General features: G+C 44.8%; 1 protein-coding gene and 1 long non-coding RNA gene across 19 annotated transcripts in view; both read right to left on the reverse strand.

The window, feature by feature from the left end:
* PCMTD1 (protein-L-isoaspartate (D-aspartate) O-methyltransferase domain containing 1) overlaps window positions 1–27,962 on the reverse strand; it is a 61,921-nt gene that overhangs the window by 14,888 nt on the left and 19,071 nt on the right. For 2 of the 17 annotated variants that reach the window (XM_059042668.2, XM_067017520.1), the window contains exons 2-3: window positions 20,176–20,605; window positions 7,485–7,587 (exon numbers count right to left, since the gene is read on the reverse strand). The exons of 1 other annotated variant lie outside the window; for it this stretch is intronic. In XM_059042668.2, the coding sequence (XP_058898651.1) occupies window positions 7,485–7,587; window positions 20,176–20,482 (410 nt within the window). In that variant the 5' untranslated portion in view covers window positions 20,483–20,605. Of the gene's footprint in view, window positions 1–7,484; window positions 7,588–8,325; window positions 14,059–14,610; window positions 14,731–14,866; window positions 14,968–19,488; window positions 19,650–20,175; window positions 20,606–24,741; window positions 27,906–27,962 lie in introns of those variants that run through there. 14 more of the 17 variants (XM_067017531.1, XM_067017528.1, XM_067017527.1 and 11 more) reach the window with 13 other exon arrangements.
* Window positions 498–5,958, reverse strand: LOC136792908 (uncharacterized). 2 transcript variants are annotated; one of them, XR_010837508.1, is made up of 3 exons: window positions 3,239–4,012; window positions 1,002–1,192; window positions 498–605 (listed from the first exon to the last, which is right to left on the reverse strand). It is a non-coding gene; the product is annotated as an uncharacterized lncRNA (long non-coding RNA). The 2 variants fall into 2 exon arrangements; XR_010837509.1 differs by lacking the exon at window positions 498–605 and adding an exon at window positions 5,914–5,958 and having other exon boundaries at window positions 795–1,192; window positions 3,239–3,407.

A 27,962-nucleotide genomic window follows, 5' to 3' on the forward strand; every position in this document is an offset into this window, starting at 1 on the left:
ATGATTAAAGTTTTTCAGGCAAATGTTTACGGATGTGCTCATGTATGTATGAAGAACCACCTGACTGATTTGAGGCGCGGATGACAGCTACCGAGTAGCTAGAGTCAATTACAACTGCTATTAATTCTTCCAGAGTAAAGAAGAAAAACAAAGAGGACAGTTTCCTCCTTCAGCTTTAACTAGATTCTGAAAGCTGCATCTGCCCTAAGTTTCCACAAACCTCTATAGGCAAAGGACATATTTTATAACAAAAATACCATTCTGTATAATCTGGAAGACTGTAGTAATAAACTAACCAGAAGTTTTCACTTTATTATAAAATATTGCTACATTATTTATAGATTTAGACATAAAATCTAGGTTTGAAACGAGTGAAAGAGAAAATCCAAATTGCACCTTTTCACATCAAGCACACACAAATGGAACCTGAGAAGGGGGAAAAAAAACACCCCAGCAAAACAAAAATAAACAAACAAAAAGAAAGACAAGAGACCTACCAAAAGGAGACTTCCTATGTGGTTATCATTTTAATCCTAAAAGTATGGTTCTTGTGTTCTCTTCCAGTTTTCATACTTGATTTAGGGGAGCTCATTAAAATTTTATGTCTGTTAGTAACATGAAAAGTAGCAATCATTTTTATCCTTTGAAGAAAATTTCCAAAACAAAATTTCCCAGATACAGATACCTTATACTCCTATATTATACCAAATTATACTTCCTAACAATGTAAGTTACCTGTATACAAAAAAAAAAAAGTTAAACAGTTCTAAAATGTAATAACTACAAATTCATCCACTTTAGACTTGTAATTGTTTATTGATCTAAACCTGAAAATCTAATGGCTTTTTAGACTCTTACGTGGAGAGGGAAAATCATTTGACACGCCCTTACTAAAATAAAACGAGCACGGAAAATCATTTGTGGGGAAAGAGAGAGCACAGATAACTTGGCCTACGACATGAGCGCTTGGCCAAACCAGCATCCGGATTCCAATCACTTACCTCCGCAGTGCTTCTCTTTACAGGTGCGCACGGATTATCTTCATCTCGAGACGGACAGTCGATTCCACTCACGGCAGGGCCCTTGCCAGCTTGCCCATGTAATTCCTTCGATAAGCTGCTAGGAGACCAGGGTGACCTAGCCCTGCCCTGCAGCTTCCCTCTCAGACGGGCAGTCTAGGTCTAGGAGCTGACTGAGAGTAGAAAAAACAACATTCCCCCCCCACTTCAATACGCCGTTGGAGTGGGAGCTGACAGTTTGTACACCTAGTTTATCATGCGCCATGGGATGCTGTCACTGAAATTTCAGACTATTACTCCCGTGGAATAAAGGACTTCAAGGACAAAGGAAAGAATGCTACCTTGTTCTCATACCTCATCCAAAACAACCTGCCAAATGAATCACAGACACTTCTTTTTCTTAAAACTCTTTGTCATAATATACATTTTGAACCTTAACAGCTAGGACTACACTTCATGAAAGCACTACTTCACAACCTTCCATTGGGAAGAAAACCCAAAGAAACGTTAACCTCTTGATCTCCAAGTACAGTTATACCACTCAAAAACTCGTACAACCAAGGATTAAGCTACTGAATTTCAAAAAGTTTTAAAAAACAAAGACTTTACCTTTTCAAGTGGTTTCCCTTCCAATTGTATCAAACTCATTGCAGAGTAATTCAAGCATTATTTAAAGCACAGTGTTAAGAGTAAAGACACAGATTTCTCATTGAATAGAGCTTCAGGAGACTCCACAGGACCAAAAACAATCTCTAAACATTTTATAGGGAATGTGACAGGTACACAGTATAAAAGTGAGCCTTCGTATATTTCAACAATAATTTCTCATAAAGTAACTTGGGATAAAAACTATTTTATCTCTGTCAAACAGTAGGTTATTCCCGGAATCATTTCTTCTCCTAGAACGTGTTAGAAGCCATCAAACTTTGCCCCGTGCCATCTCTAACCGATGTTAAAATACATAGCTGGCAGCCCTGATGACTATCTTTAAGCCTTTTTCTGTCCCACCATTTGAATGTTTGTCACGATTAAAAACTGTGTTTATAACCTATAATATCTCTCATAAAACTACCATGTGAACATTATTACTATACCAAAGTGCTCAAGTATCTGAGAACCAGTTTGAAATAAAGTTGACTATATAGCTATAGATAGCAAAACTACTTCAAGTACGCCCAGGTTCTCTTAAAGATGAAGCAGGACTGCTCGAGTGATAAACTGACGGGATACAGTATCATTTAATTGTTCCCAATGCAAACTGAATTATGTGGAAAAGAAGCCTATAGTTAAAAATAAAATTAGGATCCTAGACATTGCCACAAATCAATCAAATCTTCTAAAAATGCAGACAAGTACACTAGCTCTGAAGGTAATTTGAAGTGTGTACCTTGACTGACCCTGAGGGACACGCTTCCTCCCCTGCCCATCTCCATCACCCATACCACAGGCAAGTCTCGTTAATGAACAGGTAGCTGTGCTTTCCGATAAAAATGCTATAGTGCACGTAACCATGCTAACAGCACTCCCTAAATTCTAATCTGGAAAAAATACATACATGATGGAAATAAAAGTGCTGCTTCAACTTCTGTATCTGGGGCCAAGTTGCTAGGCTGTAATTCATTGGCACAGCTTACCCCTGGGAAGAAACACTAGAATAAATCAGTTTTTACATCATCATAGCTAAATCAGAACTAAACGAAAAGACTGGCCTAGCTGAAGTTATGGACTGTCTAACCCTGTTTTCCCATCTGGGCAATGTGGACATCAATATTGCCTCTAGGGGGCTTCCCCGGTGGCACAGCGGTTGGGGAGTCCGCCTGCCAATGCGGGGGACACGGGTTCAAGCCCTGGTCCGGGAGGATCCCACATGCCGCGGAGCAACTGAGCCCGTGCGCCACAACTACTGAGCCTGCACTCTAGAGCCCGCGAGCCACAACTACTGAAGCCCGCGCGCCTGGAGCCCGTGCTCCGCAACAAGAGAAGCCACCGCAATGAGAAGCCCGCGCACCGCAACAAAGAGCGGCCCCCGCTCGCCGCAACTAGAGAAACCCCGTGTGCAGCAGCAAAGACCCAATGCAGCCAAAAATTTTAAAAATAAATAAAATTTTTAAAAATAAATTTAAAAAAAAATATATATATATATATATATTGCCTCTAGGACTGTGGGTACAGCACTTAGAATGGTACTTGGTACTTAAGGAACAGATAATACACATTACCTGCTGTTATTTTTATCATCTCATTACTGTCTTCGTGACTCACTTCTACAACAAACTGCAGAAACAACAGTCCTCCATTCAAAGAGAATGAAAATCTTCCATTAGTCAGGCTACGCTGCACTCATGTGGCTACTGACGGCAGAGCATTTCCAAAATCAGGTACAGCGTCCTTGGAGGGGAGAGGAGACAGGACCTGCTGGCTCTCAGGGAATGCAACACCCCAAAGCGTGCCCTCTAGGGAGCCGGGTCAGCTCCACGTGTACTTCGTACACAAACACGTAAACGAAGCCGCGAATAAATGCTACGCCAAATTACCAACTTACTTGCAAAGCACTTACAGGGTAAAGGTTTATAATTCACGCTCCTTTGACTTACTCTTCCAAGTAAACACAGCTGGAGAGATTATTTTGCTTACTCTACGTGCACAAACACTGATTCAGACAACCTGACCTTCCCCAAACTTCTCCTTCCCTCACAAAAGCCAGACACCTAAGGGCCTTTAGAACTTAGGCCCAAAGACCCGTTTGTATCAGAGAGTGGGGGCTAAGATAAAAACGTCACGGAGGGCGTGTGTGTGACGAGCACAACAGGGGTCGTTAGACCAACGGACAAGAGGCCCAATGCAGCCCGCACTTGTTTCTGCCAATGAAGTGGTCCCAGAACCCCTGGCCCACCCCTCCACAGGGTGTCCCAGGAGGCCCCTGCATTGCAGTGGCAGAGCTGAGTGGCTGCCACAGAGACCACCTGGCCCAGGAAGCCAGATACATTCACTACCTGGTCCTTCATTTGAAAAAGCTTGCCAGTGTTCTAGAGAACCTTTGAAATCAATGTCAGTTCATTAGGGAATTTCGGGCACGTGGGTATACCACAGGCAGAGCAAAGGAATAAACCACACAAGAGAACTCCCCCTTCCCTCCTATCTCCAAGTACAGTAAATTCAGGGTAGCCTCTCCAAATTGTTTCATTTGCTGATACAGAACCAAGACGTAGAAAGAAAGTTTAAAGTATACACATTATACTAAGGATCTTTTTACTGAAAGAAGAAATAGTACTTTCAAGACTCAGGAACCAAGCTTGCTTTATAAGGAACACAGAGAAACATATATCTGTGTATATTTTTTTTAATATGTATCTTACATTATATATTCTAATGTTGAGTAGTTTACTGAATCTTTTCCCACCTACTATGTTTGGGAGTTCACTATGATCTCCAATAGATATACATAAGAAAACTTTAAAGATACAATTTAAATCATAAGTGACATGACAATAGTCTCGAAAAAGGAACTGATAAAAAAGATCCAAACCAACAGGATAAATAAGATTGGAAAAGTATTAGGTTTTAGCTTTCTACCGTCTTCATGTTACACACAACCAAGGATAGCCTGGAACTAAGGAACAATACTAAATACTAAGGAATACATAAATAGCAATTTGTTTTCCTGAGTTACTTTATATTTTATTAATTAAAACATGTATTTTGATGACCCATACACAATTAAATATAATAAAATTTCTTAGGAAGGGAATTTTAAACATCACTTTCCAAAGCAAGTTTTTCAAATTTAAAAATTGAAAATAACTGGGAATATTATCAACAAACGCCAAGAAAAATCAAAGAAATCATCAAAACACAAGTAAGATAGGAAGAAAACTACTACACCTTCATCATTTCTATCACCAAAACCAAATGACGTTAAAGGAGCCCATTAAATGACTCAACTTTGATTACTTAACTTCTACCCAACTCATGACTGTGCAAAACAAAGCATTTCCCAGTACCTACTACCCCTTGTATGCGCAAGATACCTTTATAATCTGAAGTACGTAACCACTATTTCAGGAGCTACTTCAAAACCAGAATAGATAACATTTCCAGAACTGTCTTTTCTTTTTTTTTTTTTTTTCAGAATAGTTTATTAATATAAGACTCTGTTTTAAAAGTAAGTTGTAACACTTCAGAAACAACCATGTTATAAAGTCTGATTATTTTAACTAAAGTAACAAGACCATTAAAAATTATAAAGAAACATTCAGATCTGTCATATCACCGTATTTGATGGCTCACCATTTTATGAATAACAAACCTGTATAACACAGTAACAACAACACTCAAGAAATACAAGCCAAGGACATTTGATCATCTTACGATTACATGAAAACAATTTTAGAAAACTTTTTAAAATTGAGACATTTAAATATATAAAACCTTCAAAATTATCTGTTATAAATGATTTAATATTTAAATTACATCAACACAGAACTACTTTAAAGAATGACCTATTTTAACTGTCTGCCGGGACCATGCCCACTTGTCAGCAAGAAACTTGACCCCACAGATATTGTAAAGAGGTGCTCCGATGATTCAAAGTTCTTCCTTGAGTTTGTTCTGCCTGATTAATGACCCAAAAGTGAATTATCTGTGCCTTTATGTGTTAACACCTGAAATATATTACCTAATAGATAGAAGTTCTTAAGATAGACCTTAAACATTTGCTTTTAGTAATATTACTTTCATATTTTCCAGGTTTACTTGTATTCAAAAGGTCTTATGTGTACGTTAAGTTTCAACATCAAAACAAATACTTAGAATAGAAATTCAATAAATTCAACAAAGTTCCATAGTTCTAATAACCAATATAAAAAATACCCATGCCCATATCTTAAGCACTTACCGCACCACTAACTGTAAGACAGACGGAAATGACGAAGAACAAAAGGATACTAGCATCGAAACTCAATTTCTTATCAAATAACTTGAACTCAAAACTATTTTATTTCTGTCAAACAGTACGTTATTCTTGGAAACAGAATATGAACCCACATGGTAAGCATTTGAAAAATGATTCAAAAACATGAATTAAATGTTAACTCTTGATACAGACAGAATAAATAAGATAAAGAACTGTGCTCAGCAAACTGGTGCAGAAAATTCAAGTGACTTGCTCAGATCCGCTGGCTCGATTACAGAACAAAGCCAAAGCCAAGCACAGGCATACTCTGCGGCTCCCAGCTCGCCGCCTGAGCTCGCCGCCTGAGGTCGGTAACACCCAGTCACACTCCCTCCCTGGTCCTTCCCCCTGCACTGCGGACTCTGCGGCACCTCGGTTTTCTGTTCCTCAACCCACCAGGTGCCACTTGCCAGGGGACACGTACAAACTGGCAGTGGCAAAGGCGACTGAAAGAAAAGGGCCAGGGAAGGAAGGGGGGGGGCAGAGAAGGGAGGAGAGAGGGGAAGACGCTCCAGGAGACCCTCAGAGGCCCCCCTGCTTCCTTCGTAGCGCTGACGCCCCGCCTGCACCCTAGGAAACAGCCCTCAGCTCGGAACCCACCCCCAGCCCAGGTCCCCACCTCCAGGCCAGGCCAGGCCAGGCCAGAGCTGAGTGAGGCCCACTCCCAACAAGCTGGGTTGGAACCCTGGACCAAAGCTCTGCTATACAGCGAAGGGACTGGGTTCTAAGCTTGATTCCTATCCGTTTTAGGCCTTTCTCTCTTTGAAAATATGACTAGTTGAGAGAGATAAAAGCCCTCCAAATTTTCCAGTTTCACAAGAGCTCACGGACTTCAGCAGAAGAAGCAGCCTTTGCTCCACAGTACTACCACTGCTGGATTTTAGGGACATTACACAACGAACAGACTTCCTTGCCCGCGCAAGGGCCAACGCCTGTGCAGTATTTCTTCTAAGGGAAAGGAGGAGTTCAAAACCATGGTTCTATACACAAATTTCTCAAACACAGCCCTCACAGGGTATATCAATATATTTCGATGATAATTTCCTCTGGCTATATTACTAAGTAACTTCATGTCTTTAAGAAAGTCCTCCATAGTCTAACAGGTATCACTCTTATGCTACAAATAGAGGGCAGACGATTAAATTACTATCCCAAAGGTGTAAACACATTTCCCAGAAAGTATTCTAATGCCAAGCACATCTTTACATTCTATCTTCAGGAAAGGTACTTGTATGATGTTTAATGAATGGAACATTACCCTACTAATAAAGTGGCAGTAGCATATAATTAAAACATAGAAGTTATTTATTTGTAATTTACTATATACGTACACAGAATAAAAATTACAGCAGTTTTCTAACTTAATTTTTTCTCTCATTTTATACCACACTGATTTTTGCTGCACTCGGTTGACAACTCAGGAGCAGTAAACTAGCAGCAGTGAGGAACAGACATGTCACACGTGTCTACTTATCAAGTGCTTTCAAAGCAGAACTATAGATATGAATACTTACTTATCAAAGCTATCACTATTTTTGATGAAGCTCTCCAGTTTTTCCTTGGCATACTCCACCACATCTGAATGAAGCTCAATCCCATGATTTATTCCAAAAGGACCTGCAATTGTAGCAGCAGCATTTATAAAAAAATATTAGGAATGTCTTTATAGAGCTCTTTTAATTTCTGCTCATTTATCTATCACAGGAGCATTTAAAGAGGGCTTGAAATATGTATCTGCTAGCCACAGATTTAAAAAGCTATATGGAAGTCTATGTACACTGCTTTAAAAAGAAATAAGTCACAAAGAGTTCTCTCCAGGGTGTAGCTTATCTGTCAGGACAATACTGCCAAAGAAATTATCGTTTTTCTATCCGAAGTTTAAGTTAATTACCATTATCTTCTCCTTTATCATTTGTTAAAAATTCGGGAATTCTCAACTGTCTGAATCCACGGGCCTCGCACAGCACCCCGCGACCCGGTGAATGCTACTTTCCTCCGGGGCTGAGACCACACCCTCGGCCTCGGGAGCTCCCCCCCGCCCCGTCCAGGGCAGTGGGGCCACCGGGCGGAGCGGGTGTTACTCTCCTGCTCCCGCACTCCTCACACCGCTCACTTGGTGTTTCTTTTTGCACACAGCCAAGCACGAGTGACGGTCCAGGAACGAGGAACAGGGCAACGATCTAGGGGCTGCCCCTTCCCCCACCCTGGTACTGGCCGAGAATGCGACCAACAGGGTTCCCGTTTCCTAAGGCTACCGTGCCTCCTGCCTGCCCCGTGACCCCATGACGGTTACCACGCTGTTCTGAGCTAGTCATCTCATTTCTCCCAAACTTCTGAGACTGAGCCAATCAGGTTTTCCACTCGACTTTCTTGTTGTATTTCTGTCTTACTCTGAGATTGGTCTCTCAGGAAAAAGTGTGTGTGTGTGTTATTTTCTGTACCTGGTATGTATCTTAGGAACTACTTCACTGGATGTGCCCCCAACTGAATGCCATTAAAAATACAACATACACTGGAGTTCTACCAACCTCTAAGAACTTTAAGATAACAAAAAAAAATCACAGTCCTCAATTAACATTTCTGAATGTACAGGAGGCACATGAAAACACTGGTTTGTAATTTAAGAATTATCTAACTATAAAAATTAAATCAAAATGTTCAGATACTATCTTCAAGTCAAAAGCAGATAAACCTACTCTATTTCTATTGCATTCGATTTAAAAGAAAGAAACGGATTCTACTTGGAAAATGTATTCAGATTAACAAAAGATTAAATAAAAAGGTACTTGATCCATCAGACCACAACAGTTATAGCATTAACTTCCTTTGAAATGTTTTATATATTTTTAAATAAGTTATTCTGATCAATGAAATCGTAACTGTTTTGCTTCTCATTTTTTGTTTCTTTGCTGTCAAACTGTTAGTCTTCACGTGCTAACTGGAACACCCATCCAATATATTTTAAGATCTCTTGTAATTCCTTAATATTACCAAAGACAAACTGACAAAAACGAGAATTTCCTTTTTTCAAAAAATAAACGAAAATGGCAAAAAAAAATTAAACTTAGAGAAGTACACACAGTAACGTCACTTTTTAATTTAGTATTGAATCTCTTTTGAAAACCTGAATTTCTGTAAGGAAACAAAAAAGGCTAGGAAACACTGAATAAAGTTTTCCTCATTTAAAAAAACTCAAATTACACTACAGTTACTTAACATTATATACATAGTAAGGAAAATATTGTTCTAGGAAATGAATCTAATTTTCTTTCTACCCTTTTAAGGTAATCCACTGAATGTAAAACATAACGGAGACTTTTTTTAATTTTAAGAATCTAGTAACCATCTGGAAAACAAAAGGAGGGCTATATGGATGCGAGGTCAATAAAAAAAGGTCACTATCGCTGGGGTTGAAGTTTCCAATAGGACCGAACGGATAAGCACTGTAATAAAGGCGGCAAGTAAAGAACGCAGAAATCAAGGCTTCTGTTCAATATTTCAAACTGCCTTACTAACAGAAGGAGTCTGAACTTGAGAGTTCTAAGTCAAAAGGGACTACATAGGCTGTTTGTCACTTAAGACACCACTGGTCTCATTTTCCTTTTCTTGATTTCTGCTTATACAATATCTAAAAGCAAAGTGGCACCTTTTGGAAATAAGGTTTAAAGTTTGTTAAGAAAATTTCTTAAGGTTGTTTTTCACATCACCTTGACACAAAATAAAGACAATTTCATTAACATACAATGGATTTGTTTGATAGTATCAAAAACACACATGTACGATATACTATCACTATTTTCTAGTACAAACACCATTTATGATTTTCTAATGGGTGGAATTGCTTAATTTTAAAATATCATGGAGACATATCTTTAATTATCACTAATAAACTGAACAGTAATTAACATGTTGAAAAAAATAAACTGAAAAGAATGCATTAATAGAAGGCAGAACTTAAATGGCAATGTCAACAGTATCTCATTTATTTAGAATGTGATATACAACTAGATAGAACACATCAAGTATATAAAATTGTAGTGTGATGCTCTTTATTACAACTCACTTGACACCTGTATTAAATAGAACGGAAAAATAGAACACAGAAAACTAAAAAAGCATACACAGCTGCTTCTAAGGAAGGGGACTAAGAGGTGTGGGGTGGGGAGATGTTTTCACCATTACACTCTATTGTCTAAAGTGTGTCTTCACACATGCAGGAGTAACTTATTCGACCAAAAAATAACGAGCTAGTCAAAGAGATTTTTTTTTTAAGCACAAGATTTTCAAATAAATAAGTAATATACAATAATTCTAGTAGAAAGGTATAAGCTGTTGCTGGAGAAAACTGAAATGGCATCCAAAAGACAAAAGCTTAAGACTCCCTATCACCATCTAACAGATGAAATGTTAATCTGACCGTGCCGAATAGATGCCAGTGTTATTCTGTATGTGCCACTGTGAAGAGATTTTTCTATGAAATAATAAAAGCTTAATTTCTGTCATATAAATTCTTTAAAAATCAAAGTACTGACAGTTGGCCGCTATCTTTAATTGCTAAATACTAAAGAGAAAACAGAAACTTACACAGAAGTCAAAGTTTATTAAGACAAATACAGTTATTAGGAAAACATAGGTATCCTACATTAGAAATTATTTTTGGGGCCGGCAAAAGTCCATTCCTTAAGAGCCATCACATAACAGAACCCCTGTATAACAGAAAACTCTGAAGACTGGTTTTCTGTTGCAGAGCCTGTTTCTGTTTGGGCCTCAGGCAGCTTTATTCATGACCCTCCAGTCAGTCAATAAGAGGAGCTCACGCACAGAAAGGTCGCGAGGTATCAAGTGTCTACCAACACCTCCATCTCTTACCTCCATGGCTGCTGACGCTGTGTGACGCCCAGCAGCCCACGCCCCCTCTGCAGCACCGAGCGTGCGGGGCAGGCCTGGGCACCTGAGAGCTGCCCGGCGCCCGGGGTGCCCGGCGCCCTCCGCGCTGTGCCGAGAGCTCATCCGTGGAGCAGCCACAAGCAAAGGGCACCTCACAGCGCAGAGCACATAACCGGAGGCGCTCTGAAGATGAACAATTCGCGGTCCATCTGAGACCGCAACACTGCGGGGTGCTGAGCAACCGGGTGGATTTAAGGCCAGTGCCTTCGTTTCCAATCCTGGCTCCCGCTACAGCTGTATCATCAGACCAGTCACTTACCATGTGAGGTCTTTCCTACTATATGAAATGGGTCTGTGGGAAAATCATGTAAATTATGTAGAAGTCTTTCACACACCATAAAGTACAAGATGGGTACAAATGATTGGAAATTATAACATGCTCTCCCCTTGGATACAGAACTGGTTAATGGTAGAAGCAGAACTGCAGCCTATAGGTGGTTCTCTACCCTGACTACACGTTAGAATAACCTGTGACTTTTAAAACCAAATTTCAAAGTAGATTAAATTTAATTTGATTTAAACTGTAAACAGGGGGAGGGAATCTCTCAGGGTGAGGCCCAGGCTCTGCAGGTGATCCTAACAAAGCAGCTTGGGTCGAGCACCCTAGCTACACCCTCCTAATTTGCAATGCCCAATCTAAATGATTTTTTAAATCTCTTTGTACTATTCAAATCTGTGCTCCCGTTGCTAAAATGATAATCAAGAGTTAATGACTACAAATAAAAGCATCGGGATAAAACTAAATATTTACCACAAGAGGGAGTAGGTGAATCAGTTATTCAGTTTCCATGAAACGAGCATAAAGTTTCTCAGTGAGAATTAAAACATACAGTCACCCTTCAGTATTGGGGGGGGGGATGGTTCCAGGACCACCCGCTGCAAATACTGACATCTGTGCTCGCTCAAGTCCCTCATATAAATGGTAGTATCCGCATGCACCCTGCACATCTGTACATCCTCCCCTAATCATCTTGACTACTTATAATACCCAATACATATATGCTACGTATGGGAAATACAGCGTAAATGCTATGTATATAAGTTGCCGGCACGTGACAAATTCAAGTTCTGCTTTTAGGGACTTGCTGGACTTTCTTCCCCCAATATCTTGATGCATTGTGGATGAATCCATAGACGCGGAACCCGTGGATACAGAGGACCAACTGTATATGTAAAAACACTTTGAAACAAGTTACAATGATATTTTATTACTAATTCTAGTTGAATAAAATAGGCATCTTTGGGAAGATTTACAAGTAACTTTACAAGAATTCAGAGATGGTAACAGGTGAAAAGCAGACAAGAATAGGTTTCATTCTTTCTTTCCATGAACACCCTGGGGTATAACGCCAAGAAACAAAATAGTGCAAAGGTAGATGAAGAAAAGGGGAAAAATAATGAGATCAGCAAAAGATTAAGTAACCAATAACTAGATAAGAGAAACTGATCGAATGCATTCCCACTTATGATATAGCTTCTTACGGTTCTCCACCTTATTATATCACGTTAAAAAAGCATATTAACAAAAGACACTGTCAAACATTTACTGAATCTTGCCATGTTAAGCTTAAGATTCTTTACCTAGTGGGACATACCTAAGACTGGAGACTTGTTCTCTGCTCTCTAGGTTTGGGGAAGGCCTCGTGAAGCAAGCCTTGGAATTTACCAGAACGTTCCAGTCCCTCAGGCTTCTCTCAGCTTATGGATACAAGTACTGTTTTCTTTTACTACACCTGAATCTTAAAAATATGCTTACACGAAATCTGAAAGTGTCGGTTTGAACAGTTATGGAGCATGGACCCAAGATCCTAAGTAAACTGTATGTCTAAAATGTCAAAATATCAAGAACACATGTCACCGTCAGCTGCTTCAGATATCTCCACCCAGTGGGCTGATAATACCCAAGTCTAACGTGGCCAGGGTAATTTACGACTGTCTCTCACACGTCTACACCAGAACACTGCGCCAAAGCAGTCAATCAACTGAGGGGTGTGCTCGACTGTAGCGTAACAGAGCGTGCTTTAAAAGGTGACGTGAGCGGCTCTAGGTCTTGATCCAACTCTGCTGACGCACTCACTTTCCACGGAAGCCATTTCATCAGCCCCTTGGCTGTACTGCGTATTCACCTGTGAAGATACTCCAGGGCCAGTGCAGTGACCAAGTCACATCAATACGCAATAAAAATTCCTGAACTAAGTGAAGAACAGCCAATAAATCTGACCCAACGCTTCTACTGCTAGTTCAGAAGCGACGTGCACAAAAATTTCAAGGGGGTGGGCTGTGTCCTCTGCACTGCTGTGTCCTCAGCAGCTGGCTCAATGGCGCGTGTAATAAATACCCTTTGGGAGGGCGATAAAGTACATCAACTTAGCTACCATCGCAAATTTAAAAGGTTCACAAGGAAGACTGAGGCAAATGATATACACAAAGCATAAAAATGTGCATTTGTCACGTCTTCATGTGTCAAATCTATTTTATCACAGAATGAGGCATTGTACAGAAGTAAACCTTACAGAAAAGTATATGTCATTGAAAATAAATTTCTTACTAATTTTAGCTGTTTGCTAGAAATCTGCTAAAATGCAATACAGACTTTCCTTTATGTAACTAGGAAAGTTCTTCTGATTTCAAGTCGACTGCCACCCTCTAAGCACGCTGCGGGTCTGCGCGGAAGTGGAGGTGTCCCCAGGGCTCCGTGCGCCGACCGCTCTCCAGGTGGGAAGACGAGACAAAGCGGAGGAGACAGGTGAGGGGCCTTTCGGTTCTTTCAGGTTTTTCTAACCCTGTGAACAGGCTGCCTATCCCGCAAGCTAACGTTTAGGACAGAGAAGAGAGGCTGCTGTTCAGGCCCTGCCTTGAGTAATTTTTGTAGGAAAAAGTACCTTTCACCAAAATGGAAACACGGGAGGTATAAGCCACTTGAGCTGCTCTGTGTCGTGTGGGCGAGGGTAAGGAAGGGTAACTTGAGCCGGAGACAGGCTGAGCTTGGGGATCTCGTGCCCACCGAAGAGGAGGCGTGCGGTAAGCACTGCGTAATCAAGTATCCAGCTTGTTGGCCAGCTTGGAGGATGCGGAGTGTCCAGAGCTCAGCAGACAGACCTGGTGCTGGAAACCTGGGAATCCTCTGCCTGTGGAGGTGACCTGAAGACAGAAGGAAGAGCCACCCTTCACCATAGGCTGAAGCCAAAGAAGCTTCCACAAAAGGACAGAGGAAGTGTACGCAAAGGCAACGCAAAGAGAAGCAGAATCCAGGGGAAGATTCTTTGCAGGCCCAAAGGTGAGGGAGGCTGGACGGCTGAGGCTGCAGGAGCTGCCCTCACAGGCGACGTGAAGGCAGGTTCCAGGAGCAGCCCTGCGACCCGGGTGGGCCTCCGATGCGGGTGTCCAGTCCGGCACCCGGCTCAGCCTAGGGGAGACTCTGCCAGGGGAGAGCCACGGCCGTGGGCGCCAGCTCCGGAGGGAGTCACTGGGAGACGGAGATGCACAAATTATTTTACACAGAGACACAAACTCAGGAAGGGTGACGAGTGTTCTGAAGTATACAGTCAGCACGCGGTATCTGCGGTCGTTCATGTTCTGTAAAGCCCAGAAAACACAGAGCAAATGGTACACCACGGCTACTAGGGAAATACGCACACATACACATACATACGTACCTCACAGAGATAATAACGCTCGGTCCTAAAAACTCACCCTGGTAGAGTCTATTTTCTCTATTTTGCAAAAGCAGCTTCAGGAGAAACGGGCCCAGCACCCAAGCTGCTCGCACCGCACCGCACTGCGACTCGATCCTCTGGCCGCCGCTCTGAGACGCTGAAACCAGGAGCAGAACCGTCCCTCGACCCAGGCCAGCTGGGGCCAGGCCCACAGAGCGGCTCCCACCACCCCGCCCGCCCCCATCCCCGCACCCCCCCGCCGGCGCCCGCGCATGCGCGCCAATGACAGATACCGATGTCAGGGTTACAGACGCATTTCAGCAAGTCGGCAAATTCGCAAATACGGTTCAACTGGTTTCGGTGCATGGATGATCCAGGCTGGGGAGCGTTAACCCTGAAGGTAAAAACTCAGGATGCAAAGTGACCCACCTGAGACTTTTCACAGCACTGAGGGAAGTGCCCTTCAACCTCGAAGAAGAGCATGAAGAAACATAACCAGAAGAAATCACTATGAAAACTTGGTAAAACTTCTACAGCTTGCACTGTTCCTTAAAACTGTATTTTTATTACTATTAGCTGCCCTGTAATAATCACCAGTAACACCCATGAACACAGACTCATCCGGGGACTTTCACAGGAGCAGCAATGAAGGTCTGACGGCTGTCGGTAATGACTTCCGCTCCACAACCAGAAGTGAGGGAAAAACCCCAAGAAACACAATAATGGTAGCAACTCAATGCAGGGCATATGCGCAGAGAAAAGATGCACGGAAGCCCGAGCAGGACTAAGAAGTAATGGTGTGAACAGTAAGGAGCTTAATAACTGATTTCAGAAAATGGTAGTAGCCTAAACGAAAGGGTTCTTTCCAAAACAGATTTGCTCAGAGCCCAAAATAAAGCCCAGACCAAGAACAGTCTTTGTCATTCTTAAAAAGCAAAAATGATAATAATCATCTCCTAAAAAAGAAGAAGTAGGGTAGAAATACAGAGGGAAAACTGAGGTTTGGCTTAACGCAGAGAAGAAGAGAAGAGAAGCTACCTTGGAGAGAACCCTGGAAACCTGCAGCATGGGTTTTGTCTCACCAAGAGTCGGGGGGGGGATGAGGCAGAAGAGCACCGTGGGCCCCCCTCCCTCTCAGGCCTGAGGCGGGCCGTGGGGCTTTCTAAAAGGGGCGCTGAAAAAGATAGGGGACGGTTCTTTGAAAATCAGGTTCCTGATAAAGGGCTTGTAACCGAAATATATAAAGAACACTTAAACTCAATAATAAGTACACCAACAACTTAATTTAAAAATGGAGAAAAGATCTGAGTAGACATTTCACCAAAGAAAACAGAGGAATAACCAAAATGGACAGAAACAGATACGCCACACCGTTAGCATCAGGAAGTACAAGTTAAAACCAGAAGATACCACTTTATGCCCACTAAGATGGCTATTAAAGGAAAACAAAACCCATCAGTGCGGCTGTGGAGAAACTGGAACCTCGTGCACTGCTGGTGGGAATATAAACTGGTGCAGCCACTCCAGAAAACAGCTCAGCAAGTTCTTCAAACGTTAAACATACACTCACCACACAGCCCAGCAATCTCCCTCCTAGGAATCCAGCCCCCGAGAGAAATGAAACTGGATGTGTCTCCAGCAAGGTTGGTGCATACGAATGTTCACATCAGCGTCGTTCAAAATCAGCATTAACTGGCGAAAGGACAAAATGCGGTGTACCCACACAGTGGGGTATTACTCAGCCACCAAAAGGAATGGAGCACACGCTACAGCCACGTGAACCCTGAAAACGCAACACTAAAGGGAAGGAACCACACACAAAGCGTCACAGACTGCGTGACCCCACTGACGTGAAAGGTACAGAAAAGGCAAATCCATAGGAACAAAAAGCAGGTAAGTGGCTGCCAGGGGCTGGGGTAGGGGCTCTTTATGGGTGATGGAAGTGCTCTCAAAGTGGATTACGGTCATGCTTGTACAACTCTGTTAACAGACTAGAACTCCCTGACTCGTACAGTTGAAATGGGTGAACTTTATGGTGCGTAAATTGGAACCTCATGCAAGTGAGGAAGAGGGCTAAAACGAGAGAGAGCACATGCGTGTCTGAGGTCAAAGGCAATGTCGGTGTAGCTGAACTAGTAAGTACCACTTAACGTCCTGCGGTACAGAGAAAGGGAGAGCACAGAGACCACACGTGGCGGCCACCCGCAGCCTGACCAGCCGCCCTGGCGGTGACGGCACTCAGGTGCGTCGGCAGTGCTTCCCCGTGGAACCCGCGAGCCGGGCCGCCGTGTGGCCTGTAGCGACTCGCGCTGCAGAGCCGAGGCGGCGGCGTTCGGAGGGCCGGGTGACTCCGGCAGTCTCTCCACGGTCTCGCCTACTAACTCGGGACCGAGGCGAGAGACTGAGAAAGTCATTAAGCCCGGCATCACGGGTCTTACAAGAGACACCCAAGTTTTACAGTGTGGGCTACGTAAGGAGTGAATCCCTAGGCAAAAAGGTTCAGAATGGAGACCACCCACCCCCACCGGAATCAGAAAGATTATCAGAACAACGTGCCTTCGCGGCTCTGGTACCTGAGGAGGACACGAGAGGCCTCTCTTCCCGCACCCTATTCAATGGGCTTCCCGGAGCAGAAGACAGCGCGGAAAGGAGGATCAATTAAGGACTAGATTCTGTGTGAAAACCCTTTGCCCCAGGAAGACTCCTAAGGGGAAGAGGGTGGAACAAGAATGCGTCTTCAAATGCGAACGAACGAAACAAGCCGTCCAAAACGAGGCATGATTCAGAGCCTGGAATAATCCATTTTCTCAGTGTGGGGCAAAACTAAATTCCATTTATGAGCAACTGCTCCAAGTGGGGTGGAATCACAAGACCTGTCCTGCAGTCAGGATAACCCCCACTTCGCTCACTGAACGAGAGCTCTCAGGATGCAGCCCATCCTCTCCGGGCGGAGATCCCTCAAGGGGTCTCCTCCTCAGACGCCCCGGCCTCCCGGCCCCGGCCCAGAGCCTCCGGGTCACACGGAGCGTGTCCTCAGGCCAGGAGGGCGGGCGCCCGCCCCATCGTGTGACTGGCGAGCAGGGCTGAGGGCCAGGGTGCTAGGGCAGTGCAGTAAGGACACAGCTTCTGTTGCTACGGCCACTGGGAAGCACTGGGGCCGCGCCCCACGCACGGCTCTCAGGTTATCACAGGCAACACGGAAGCAGCCCCCAGTGGGGCTGGTTCTAAGTGATCTTTACGGATGTATCCCCCTCCTTGACTTTAATTAAATGCTCGAGAAACACAAACCCAAAAAGGGGAGCAGGAGAAACAAAGATGAGCTTCCTCAGAAGCTGGAGAGATCCAAGATTTATTAACTGTCATCACAGTTTTACAGACTCCGTTCTCTCTGCCTTTCCTGTTTTAAAATGTTTTTATTTTGTCTTTCTCATCAAATGACTATTTACCAGCGAAAGGAGAGGTATGACATCTTGGTCTTGACTGCAGGACCGCACACAGACAAATGCTGGAATACTGCCCAGTAAGTGCGGTCACACATGTGACTGAAGACTCGCGACCCCCCGGAGCCTGCTAACAGGAGGAAGTGTCATCACTGTGGGTCACTCAAACCCCGGTCTGTTTCCCCACAATGCCCGCGGGTACAGAGGAGAAAACATTCAAGATACGATGAAGTCCGCAGTCGGCCTACAAATGCGTCTGGCCCCAGTCATCTAATTTCTTGGAGACAAGCACTAAGGAACGGCGTTTAGGAGGGTGACCTCACTGCCGGTAAGGCTGCTAGTTAGGACCCCTGCTCTCCCCCCACCAGGCCTTCGGCTCAACCGCCCTCCCTCAGCAGGAGCCAGCTGACCGGCCAGAAGAGTGAAAGGCAGGACACCAGGTGCCTGGACGTGGAAGGAGGCCTGGACTTGAGTCTAAGCAGCCACAGCTCGTCAAGAAACGCACTGGCTCAAGGAAGGCAGCTCCCACTTTGGAAAAGAAGCTCTCCCTACTCCCTCCGCTAAGTTCCTCTGATAAATGAGACCGTCTCAAACCCTAGCGATTCCTTTCTCAAAGCGGCTCTAATGATACAAGGGCTAGGTTTCTGCGATTCCCAGCCTGATGAAATATTGCTATCTCAGGATCAGCAGAGCACCAAGTTTCCATGCAAGCTGCTGAATTTCTTTCTTGGCAAAACTTAATACTGTTACCCTTTTTGACCAGTTATTATGTATCGGGAACTGACTCAGCTGTGGGATGAAAGGGCTTTTTTTTTTTTTTTAAAGTGAAATGATTGCAGGTTCCATGACTAGGAGAGCAAGTAGGGAGCTAGTCAGTGTTTAGGAAGGGGGAACTTCAGGCCTGAAAATGCCTGAAGTCGTACGATGTGAACCCATAATTTACCGTCCAGACTGGGACACTCTGGGAAAGGAAAGGACATCAATAATACTGACGCTAGGATAACCGGGAAAAACCAGGCCTGCCTCAGAACACCAAGACACAGGCCGCCCTCCTAGAGCCCAGCCATTTCTCTGTTTAAAATCCGCCATGACCCCCGTCACTGTAGAGGCAACTGTAAACCAGTCTCATCCCTGAAACTCGGGCACGCCCCCCAACTACAGCACACATCACACGGGATGAGAACTGCATTTTCCTATGCCTCTCCACTCCCTCCAGTCTGCAAACTCAAGGGCGAGAGCCTATGTTCTGGGCCTGACGCTCTACCTTAATGCCTGTCACACAGCAGTTCTCAGTAAATACTAAGCGGCTCAGTGACACTCATGGCTGTTCACCCTCCATCCAACATCACAATGTCTTAGAGCAGACTCTCCTGCGTGCATGCTTTGTCCACCCGCCTTCTCAATCTCCCAGCTGTCATTTCCTAGCTAGGTGACTCCAGGCGAGTTACCGAACCTCTGTGCCTCGGTTTACTCACCGACATGCGCAGGAATCACGACAATACATACTTCACAGGGCTACTGGGAGCGTTAACGAGTTACTGTGTGTCGAGTGCTCTCAGCAATGCCCAGCCCTCGTAGTAAGCAGAGACATTTGTCCCTTTTGATCACTGCTGGATACTCGCTCCAGAAATAAGGCCTGGCAGAGACATTCAACAAGGTGGCTGAAACGTGATGGCAGACACACTTCTCTCCCCGGTCCTGTGCTTTGCCCCGCAGTGCCACCCCCTCCGTGCCCCACAGACTCCTGCCCCCTAACAGGAGCACAGCACCATCCCCTCCACCATGGGGCACTGACCGACAGCCATCCGACTCTCGATGCCAGCTGTCAGGACACTCTACCTGAAGTAGATTACATGATACTCCCGAGTTTCCCACCTTCCAACCGTTCAATTCTAAGTACAGACAATGGCTGGGGGTTCAAAGATAGTTCCAAGAACTTTTTAAGTCTAGGACTGAATGCAAAGCTAACTATCAGGGTCAGGGCTGAAAATAAGAAAAGATTACTCCTATGACCTTGTGTTTCCACTCTTAAGGAAGGTAACTACTTTTAGAATATACATTCAAACACATATTGTACACAAAGTTGCAAACCCTATAAATCATAAACAGTAACACAAACTCAGCTTACTTTTTAAAATAGAATTTTACAAAAATTAAATTACCTAAAATTAAGCCCACCATTGTACTTAAATATCCGGTTCCACTTCCCAGGTTAAGAAAAGACAGTCCTGGTTGAAGTTTCAACGCTTCCATAACTTCTGAATAAATGCAAGGTGCTGACAAGTGTATGTTGCCATGCTTCCAGGCTAAGTCTTTGTAAGCATTGTCTCGGTAGCCTTCCAAATAGTAATCTCCGCGATCAATCGCTCTGAAGGCTTGCTCCACTCTTTCAGTGCGGATATACTGAGCTTCTTTTAAGTTATCAATTAAGTCATCATTATCTTCCCCAGCACTCACAGCGCCTCCCATGATAGTATTCAAATCAAACCATAAATTTTAAAATGTAATAAAATTAGCAGAAATGGCTTCCAATAATGTAGTGTGGTTTGTTTTCCTTTAATATTGCACTTGATTTCCAAAAATAAATTAATCCTGAAAGGGAAGAATAAAAATAAACAGGTTTAAATGAATGCTCAAAAGGAAAGTAATTCCAGTTTATTAAATATATAATAGTCATTATAACTAACTACCATTTCTCAAGGACATATCCTGTTCCAGGCACAGAGTTAAATTCTTTAAATATACTGTTTTAGTTATTCTTGTAACCACCACAAAAGGCAGCTTAAGTTTGATCTCATCTGCACAGACGGAAACCTGGGACACAGAACTAAGTTAAATCACCTCATACTGTGAGGCCCAGCATGGCAGCCACAGTCACACACGGCTACCTAGACCTAACTTAATTAAAATTAAATACAATTAAAAGTTCAGTCACAGCGGCCTCACTCCACGTGCTGAAGAGCCCCACGTGGCCAGCGGCGGCCACGGTGGCCGGTGCTGCTCGGAAGGGGGCGCTGCTGGGGCATGGTCCCCGGCCTCCCAGGCTCCAGAGACCACGCTCCTCCATCACTGAGCCACGGGGCCTTCTTCAGAGTGCGGAAAGCCTGGGTAAATATACACGAGTTACCGGATTTAAAGTCCCTAAACTTAAACATCCACTATCAATTCCTAAATGCACCACATAAATTCAAAACGTTAACATAAAGAACAGATTACCTAAACACGGAATACAAAACGGAACTACAACATGTTTAAAATGTGTGTATATAAATAAATATATATACATATATGTAAATATACATATTAAGATGGTTGTGTTTGGTAAATCCTGTCATGATAAATGAGACCACAAATTTTGTTAACAACTTTAATAGTTTAGGCGTTAGAACATACGTTATACACACGTAGGTACAATGAACTTCTTTAACAAGTCAAACTCAGCATCTTTGAAAGGAAACATAAGTGCAACTAGATAAAATAAGAATTTCGATAGTACTATTCCATACACAATTTAAGCTTTATTCAATGCGCTAATAAGCAAATTCATGTATCAATTAATTTCTGAATTGATAAATCAGGCGAGAGGGAAAGCGAGAAACGAAAACACCCATATGGCCAAAAACCAGAGTTCTGACAGCCCACTCGGTCCGCTCCTGGCTGGAGAGAAGACAGCAGCCGACCGAGCGGCCGCACCCCCACCCCCGGGCCCGCCCCACTGCCGGGGCCCCTCTGGTCTCTCCTCCCCTCCAGGCGGGGGAGACACTGCAGGCTCGCGCCGCGCTCCTCGCTGGCGCGCTCACGCTCGCGCTCACGTTCACGCTCACGCTCGCGCTCGCGCTCACAAACGGCTGGCTCCGACGTGCCCACCCGCTCTCCCCGGAAAGGGCCAGGGCCCGCAGCGCCGTCGTCCCCGCGAGCTGAGCTGAGCGCTCTGCAGCCGCCACGCAACGCAGGCGGACGAGGACAGACCCCTTCCAGCCCAAGCAGCTCGCGCCACGCGGGGCGCAGTTCCAGCATTTAAAGGTGGTGGGATCTGGGGCCGCGCCGTGAGGCTTGCGGGATCTTCGAGTCCTACCGCCGGCCCGCCAGGGAATTCCCCATTGAGAGGTGTTTTTGACAGCATGGCCTCTGAGCACAGGTTAGCTTTCTCACCTGGTCCTCAAAGTCTTCCCGAGACGACAGAAAAGCTGGCGACACTGGGCTGCGGCAGCTCCCGTCTGCCCCCCGGGCAGCACTTGCCGAGGGTCTGGCGAGAGCGACTCGAGCGGACTACGCAGGGACATTTTTACACACGGCTCTCCCGCAACGCCGTAACCGACTAGTGTGAAAACTCATCTCCTTTCGGCTGTTTCATGGCTGAAGAGTGACCTGACCCTTCTCGGGCCCTTCTGAACTCTACCCAAAATCATCATAGCAAAACGCACACGTGGACCTCACCACACGGGAGCGCACACTCAGCGAGAAAGGCACGGGGAAGACCCAAGCAAGCAGGGACTGCCACCATTTGCTGCCGTCTGCGAACTACCTCACCAACGCCACGACAAGCCGGGGAAGAAGGCCCTCGCACGCCCACTGTCAAGTGAGAAACCATCCGTAAAGGGGTGGGGAGCTACAGCTCACGTGACAGACGGCTGCTGAAGGAGCCCCAAAGAGGGAACTGGCTCCCGGGATCAAGGAAGCTTTCTTACGGGCGTGGGCTGTGCAACACAGTAAAGGGAGTTAGGGAATTGCAGGCAGGAAACTTGCAGGCAGGAAACAGCTCAGCCTAAGTCAAGAGAGCAGAGAAACTACAAGGAGCTGGGGAGACTTCATCCTGTAGGCCATTGATTTCTTTGGGGGGGCCCCTTTTGAGAGTTTGATCACAACCTCCCCTCTATTAAAAAATGAACAAATCAGAAGTGTTGCATCCAATTTCAGAAGGCTCCTGAGTTCCTAGAGATCCAGGAGTCCACTCTAGTTTAGGAACATCTACTATAGGCAGCAGAGTCAGGTATTAACAAGGGAAATTACCTTTCCATTTTAGAAAGTGCAGTGCATCTATGTTTCCGATCTACTGCAACAGACCAGGCACTCAGAAGGCTGGAAAAAACATCACCTTGTCAACAGGGTGTAGCGCCCAACTGGGAAATCAGATTTCCCAGACTCCTTTCTCTCTGGTCTGGTAGGAAAGAAACAGATCTGAACAGAAAGCTGAAAGGGTATGCAGGAGGGAGGAAGTCAGGAAAGGCTTCCTGGAATAGGAGGTACAACCTGCTGCAGTGCACGTTTCTTCAACACAAATGAGCTCACACGTTCAGCATATGCGGTAATGATGCGGAGATAATGAAGGTGTAATGGTTTACAATACATGTTCGTGCTCTGAAGCGACAGGAAGGTACAAGCTTCCACACACTAAAGGCATACCGTAGCAGCTCATAAAGACTTCAAGCAAAAAGCTTAGAATAGAGTACCTTCGTATGTAAGACAATTAGATGATGGGACAGTGTCTTCAAGTGATCTGGGGGACTGTGGATGCAGATGTAAAAATACTAAGACGTTTTCCCTGAATTAAAACAACAGACTAATGAAGGCTATACCCAGGTTCAGATTTTTTAAATTTTAATAAAAATGACATCTATATGCAAATAAAATGATAATCCATAAGCAAATGGTCTTCCAGGGCCTGAATGTCAGAGGACAATGAACCCTAGGGTTTAAGGCTGTGAAGGACTGACTGACTGTGATGCCGGCTGCAAACCCCAGCAGAGGTTTAGCTGTCCCAGAAATTGTATTAGGATTGGTACTGTTTCTGCTGGTAAGCTGGTTGCACAGGCTTTGATGGCATGCTGCAACGCTATTTTTCCCACAAGCCCTGCTGTTTTGCAAAACATTAGGTATTTTCAGATGTTATAGTAGAAAAACCCAGTACTTGACCTCTCACACCCTTGAAAAGATCCTAGGAGACCTCAAGGAACCCAGAGCACATGTGGCAAACAGCTGGCATAAATGATTACAAACTCAGATGAACAGAGCACAGCAGTTGCACAAGCTGTTAGGGGCACCCAGCCCAGACACAGTGGGGGCGGGGGAGGGATGGAAGGACCGCCAGAGTTGCCTACAGAAGGCCTGGGAAGCAGAGACAGCAGAAAACAGGAAAGGCATTTCGGGATGTAGAAGGGACAGAGGCAATACACCCGCTCAAACAGCACCGCAGAGGTGAGCCCAGGGACAGAAAGCAGTGCCGCTGAGGCCAGAAGGACCAAGGGGCCTGGCAAAGTCGCAGGCCACAGCACATGGAGCCTGGAGCTCCTTCGGCAGGCGGGGCAAGGCAGGGAAGGATTTCAGATAATGAGAGGCGCAATGAATGACTGAAACAGGGTGTTAAGGGAAAACCAAAACCGTAAAAGAAAGGGACTGTTAGAATTGGGATACATTATTTGGTCTGTGGAAGGCAGTATTTACACAGTCATAACAGAAAACATGATTGCTGATTTCATTTGAATAGTCATTTAACCACACTGGGAGGATGAGAGGGAGGTAAAGGGGGTATGGGAGTTAACCCTTCATCTGTAGCAGAAGGTAAAAGCTATCTTTACAAGTTCCCTCTGGAGCGTGAGCCTCCTGGGAGGGGGACAGGTGAAGCCAGGAACTGCTATGCTTTGTCCCCAAGGCTCGTAGTATCATTTAACTTTCTAAACTGTGTATTTGCATTATTTGAACAAAACTGACAAGGTAAAAATAAAGACAGCTATATATATTTATTTAGACCAGATGAAGTACAATAAAGACACATGGAGAGTAGTTTCCTAAGGAATAAAAATACATTTAACAAATAAAATAAGTCTACAGCAGAAAAACCACGGAACAAAAGAGATAATATAAATAATAATTTACACTGCAGAGCTTCAAAGATGTCATTTTATCATATACATTGTTCTGAAAAACTGGGTGAAAAATGAATCACATAGTACATATAAATTATATGTATAATTATAAATTACATTTTATAATATTCACTTATTTGATTATAAAAGTAGTACATGCATTTGCAAAAAACCTGAAAACCAAGTAAAATAAATAAAAATTATTGATAAGCCTAACCTTAGAAGAGTCACTATTATTTACTTTCTAAGCATCAATATTCTTATTTTTTTAGCACAATGTTGGTACTATACTGTATATATTACTTCAGACTTTCACTTAATATGTCTTAAGCATTTATTCATGCCATCAAAAATTCTTCCAAAATCCAGGGTCGTGATATTCCACCAGACAGATGCACCAAGCAACCAATCCCCTGACTACTGGACCATGAGAGTTTAAATGGATTATAATCAATGTACATATGAGGAGTTCGCAAGTTAACACTGTAGTGAATATTTTGATAATTCAACAATAATCTCCTAACTTGAAATACAGTTCCTTTTTTATGAGTAAAGGAAACAATATTAAAAAAGCCATTACAGCATTGGGTCAGGGACTGTGTTTGCCATTTGTCAATTCTGAGATAATCCCGTCTCGATCATGGAAAAGGGCCAAACAGAAGAAGCCAAGAGGCCAAGGTCTAGGCCTCGACCCCGACCCCACCGACAACTTGGCTGCACGGCTCTGGGCAACCCCCCGGAACGTCACCCCCTCACTTGGGAGACGAGGGGCGAAGCTCTGGCTCCTAAGGTTCCCCAGGGCTCTGACTCCTCTGCTGTTCTGGCACCAGTTAAACCTGCGTTGAACTCAGCTGAGGTTTACTTATCTAGGAATGAGTGTCTGTGCCTCAGCGTTTCTGTCACTTTCTATCACAATTTTTTCTGCCCACTCCTGCCATTTTCTGTAACACAGAAGAAACAAAAAAAATTCAGGGGCGTTCAAGGCCCGCATTAAACAATAAAAGCAAAATAAGGGTTCTGAGACAAAGAAGGAAGGGTAAAGGTGGAACGGAACGAAGTGTCAGAAGACAGGACTGCACAGCTTAAGGAGTCCCAGAAGGAAGCTGCCGCGCTCACCCCTAAGAACAGTTCTCACGCCTTGAGGGTGGAAGGGCGAAGGCCACATCCACATAAGCTCACCGGACAGGATTTCCAAGGGCTCCAAAAGCTGCCTGCCATGCTTTCAAAACTAGGCCTGTAACTTTAAAGTCCCTGGTTGTGGGAAAGAACTACTGGCAGCCCCATCCAGTACCACGGCGCCTTCCAGGCAGCCCAGGGACGTTCTATGGAAGGTGAAAGCCAAGTCAAAGGAGGCAGGAAGCAAGCTGGTGGCGGACAGATGCCACGGGGTGGAAAGAGAACGGGCTGCAGGCCGGCCCCTCCCTGCCTTCCTGGCACCAGCGGCCGGCGGTCGCTCTCTGTGCTCCTGTCCCCGCAGAGGTGGGGACACAGCTCGCCCAGCGTGGGGAAAGGACACTGGTGGCCCGAACAAAGGAGCACACACTACCGGAGGGCACAAACATGGGCTCGTTCTTCCTCAAGCCCTCGAGGACCTTGCCATGGGAGTCATGGACCAAGGCCGCTCTGAGTACAGACGGAACCGCACGGGAACCTTTCTCAATGATGACAGACAAACACGAGGAAACAGAGACTTATGAAAGGAAGAAAAAGAAAAAACAGGGTGAGCCAAGGTCCGCTACTCCATGCCAAAAGCTGCTGAGAACATCTCATTAACTCCACATCCAAGGATAATGCAAAGCTTGCCCTTGTTTCAGTACTAGTAACACACACATGCAATTCCCTATGTACCTCTACCTACCAGGCACTGGAGTCTGTTTCCTCCACATCCCTACGAAGAAGCACTAACCTTCTTACTGACGAGAACAAAGTTCAAAGACCATGAGACAAGCTCACACGTGGCAGGGGTGAGCCACAACGCAAATCTGGTCTGTCAGGCCGTGGACCCTCCTGAAACACAACAGTTGGCCCAGAGGCTCCTGACCTCTCGCTCAGAAGAACCTACCATTCTCTTAGCTGAAAAGATATTCCGTTCAGATCTCCCTCCCTCTCTTCAACCTCTCATTTCCCTTTTCTTCCTCCCTTTTGTACTCTTGGTTCCAAAGAAAGAATGGATGAGAACAGCGGTGCCCAACCTTTTGGGCACCAGGGACCAGTTTCGTGGAAGACAGTTTTCCCCGGGGCGGCGGCAGCGGCAGACAAGGTCTGGCTCGGTCGCCCGCCTCTCACACCTGCTGTGTGGCCCGGCTCCTAACGGGTCTGCGGCCTGGGGGTTGCGGACCCCTGGATTCGAAAGAAATGAAGCATCTGATGTCATTCACTGACCGTACAGCCTCGGGCAAACTGTTTAACCTGCCATCTTCAGTTTCCCTATCTATAAAATGGGAAAAATAATAATCACATCATCAATTTGTGAAGAGTAAAGAGTGTGCTACATATAAAGCTCCTAATAATACACAAATCCAGTAAATACTTCATTTTCTTTCACTTCTATGACACAACGCACATTCCCACATTCCAAACTTTCATTTTTCAATCTAGAAGAGCAAAAGGGAACACAAAGAAGGACCAGTCCTGGAATCTGGCACAGTTGTGACCTAGCGAGTGGGCTCCGTGAGACACGATTCTAGAGGGAGAGCGTGACCCCTGAAGCTGGAGCGCCAGGAAGAAAGGCAAACTGATAAGCCGCTGTCTCCTCCCCAGCCCTTCAGTTCACTACCACTGACAGTCTGAAGAAACGAAAGAAAATCTGTTCAAGCGCCCGCACTAGATACTCTTGACATCCGGCAAGTGCTAAGAGGCTTATGTTCACAGATACGACTTCTCAGCCACCTTCTCAACCCCACGACAGCAGAGCTGCGCCGGTGCCTCTCCCCACAGTGCCGCATTCTTCTAATCCTCCCCTCCTCCCCACCTGGGACAGCGGACTACAGCGTGAACTCACAGATGGACAAGCAGCAGGCGGCGGCTCGCTGAGGAGTTCAAGGTACAGGACATGAGGGGATAAAGAAATACACAGTTTTTTAAAA

This window comes from Kogia breviceps, chromosome 17 (genome assembly GCF_026419965.1).
Source record: "Kogia breviceps isolate mKogBre1 chromosome 17, mKogBre1 haplotype 1, whole genome shotgun sequence".
NCBI lineage: Eukaryota > Metazoa > Chordata > Mammalia > Artiodactyla > Physeteridae > Kogia > Kogia breviceps.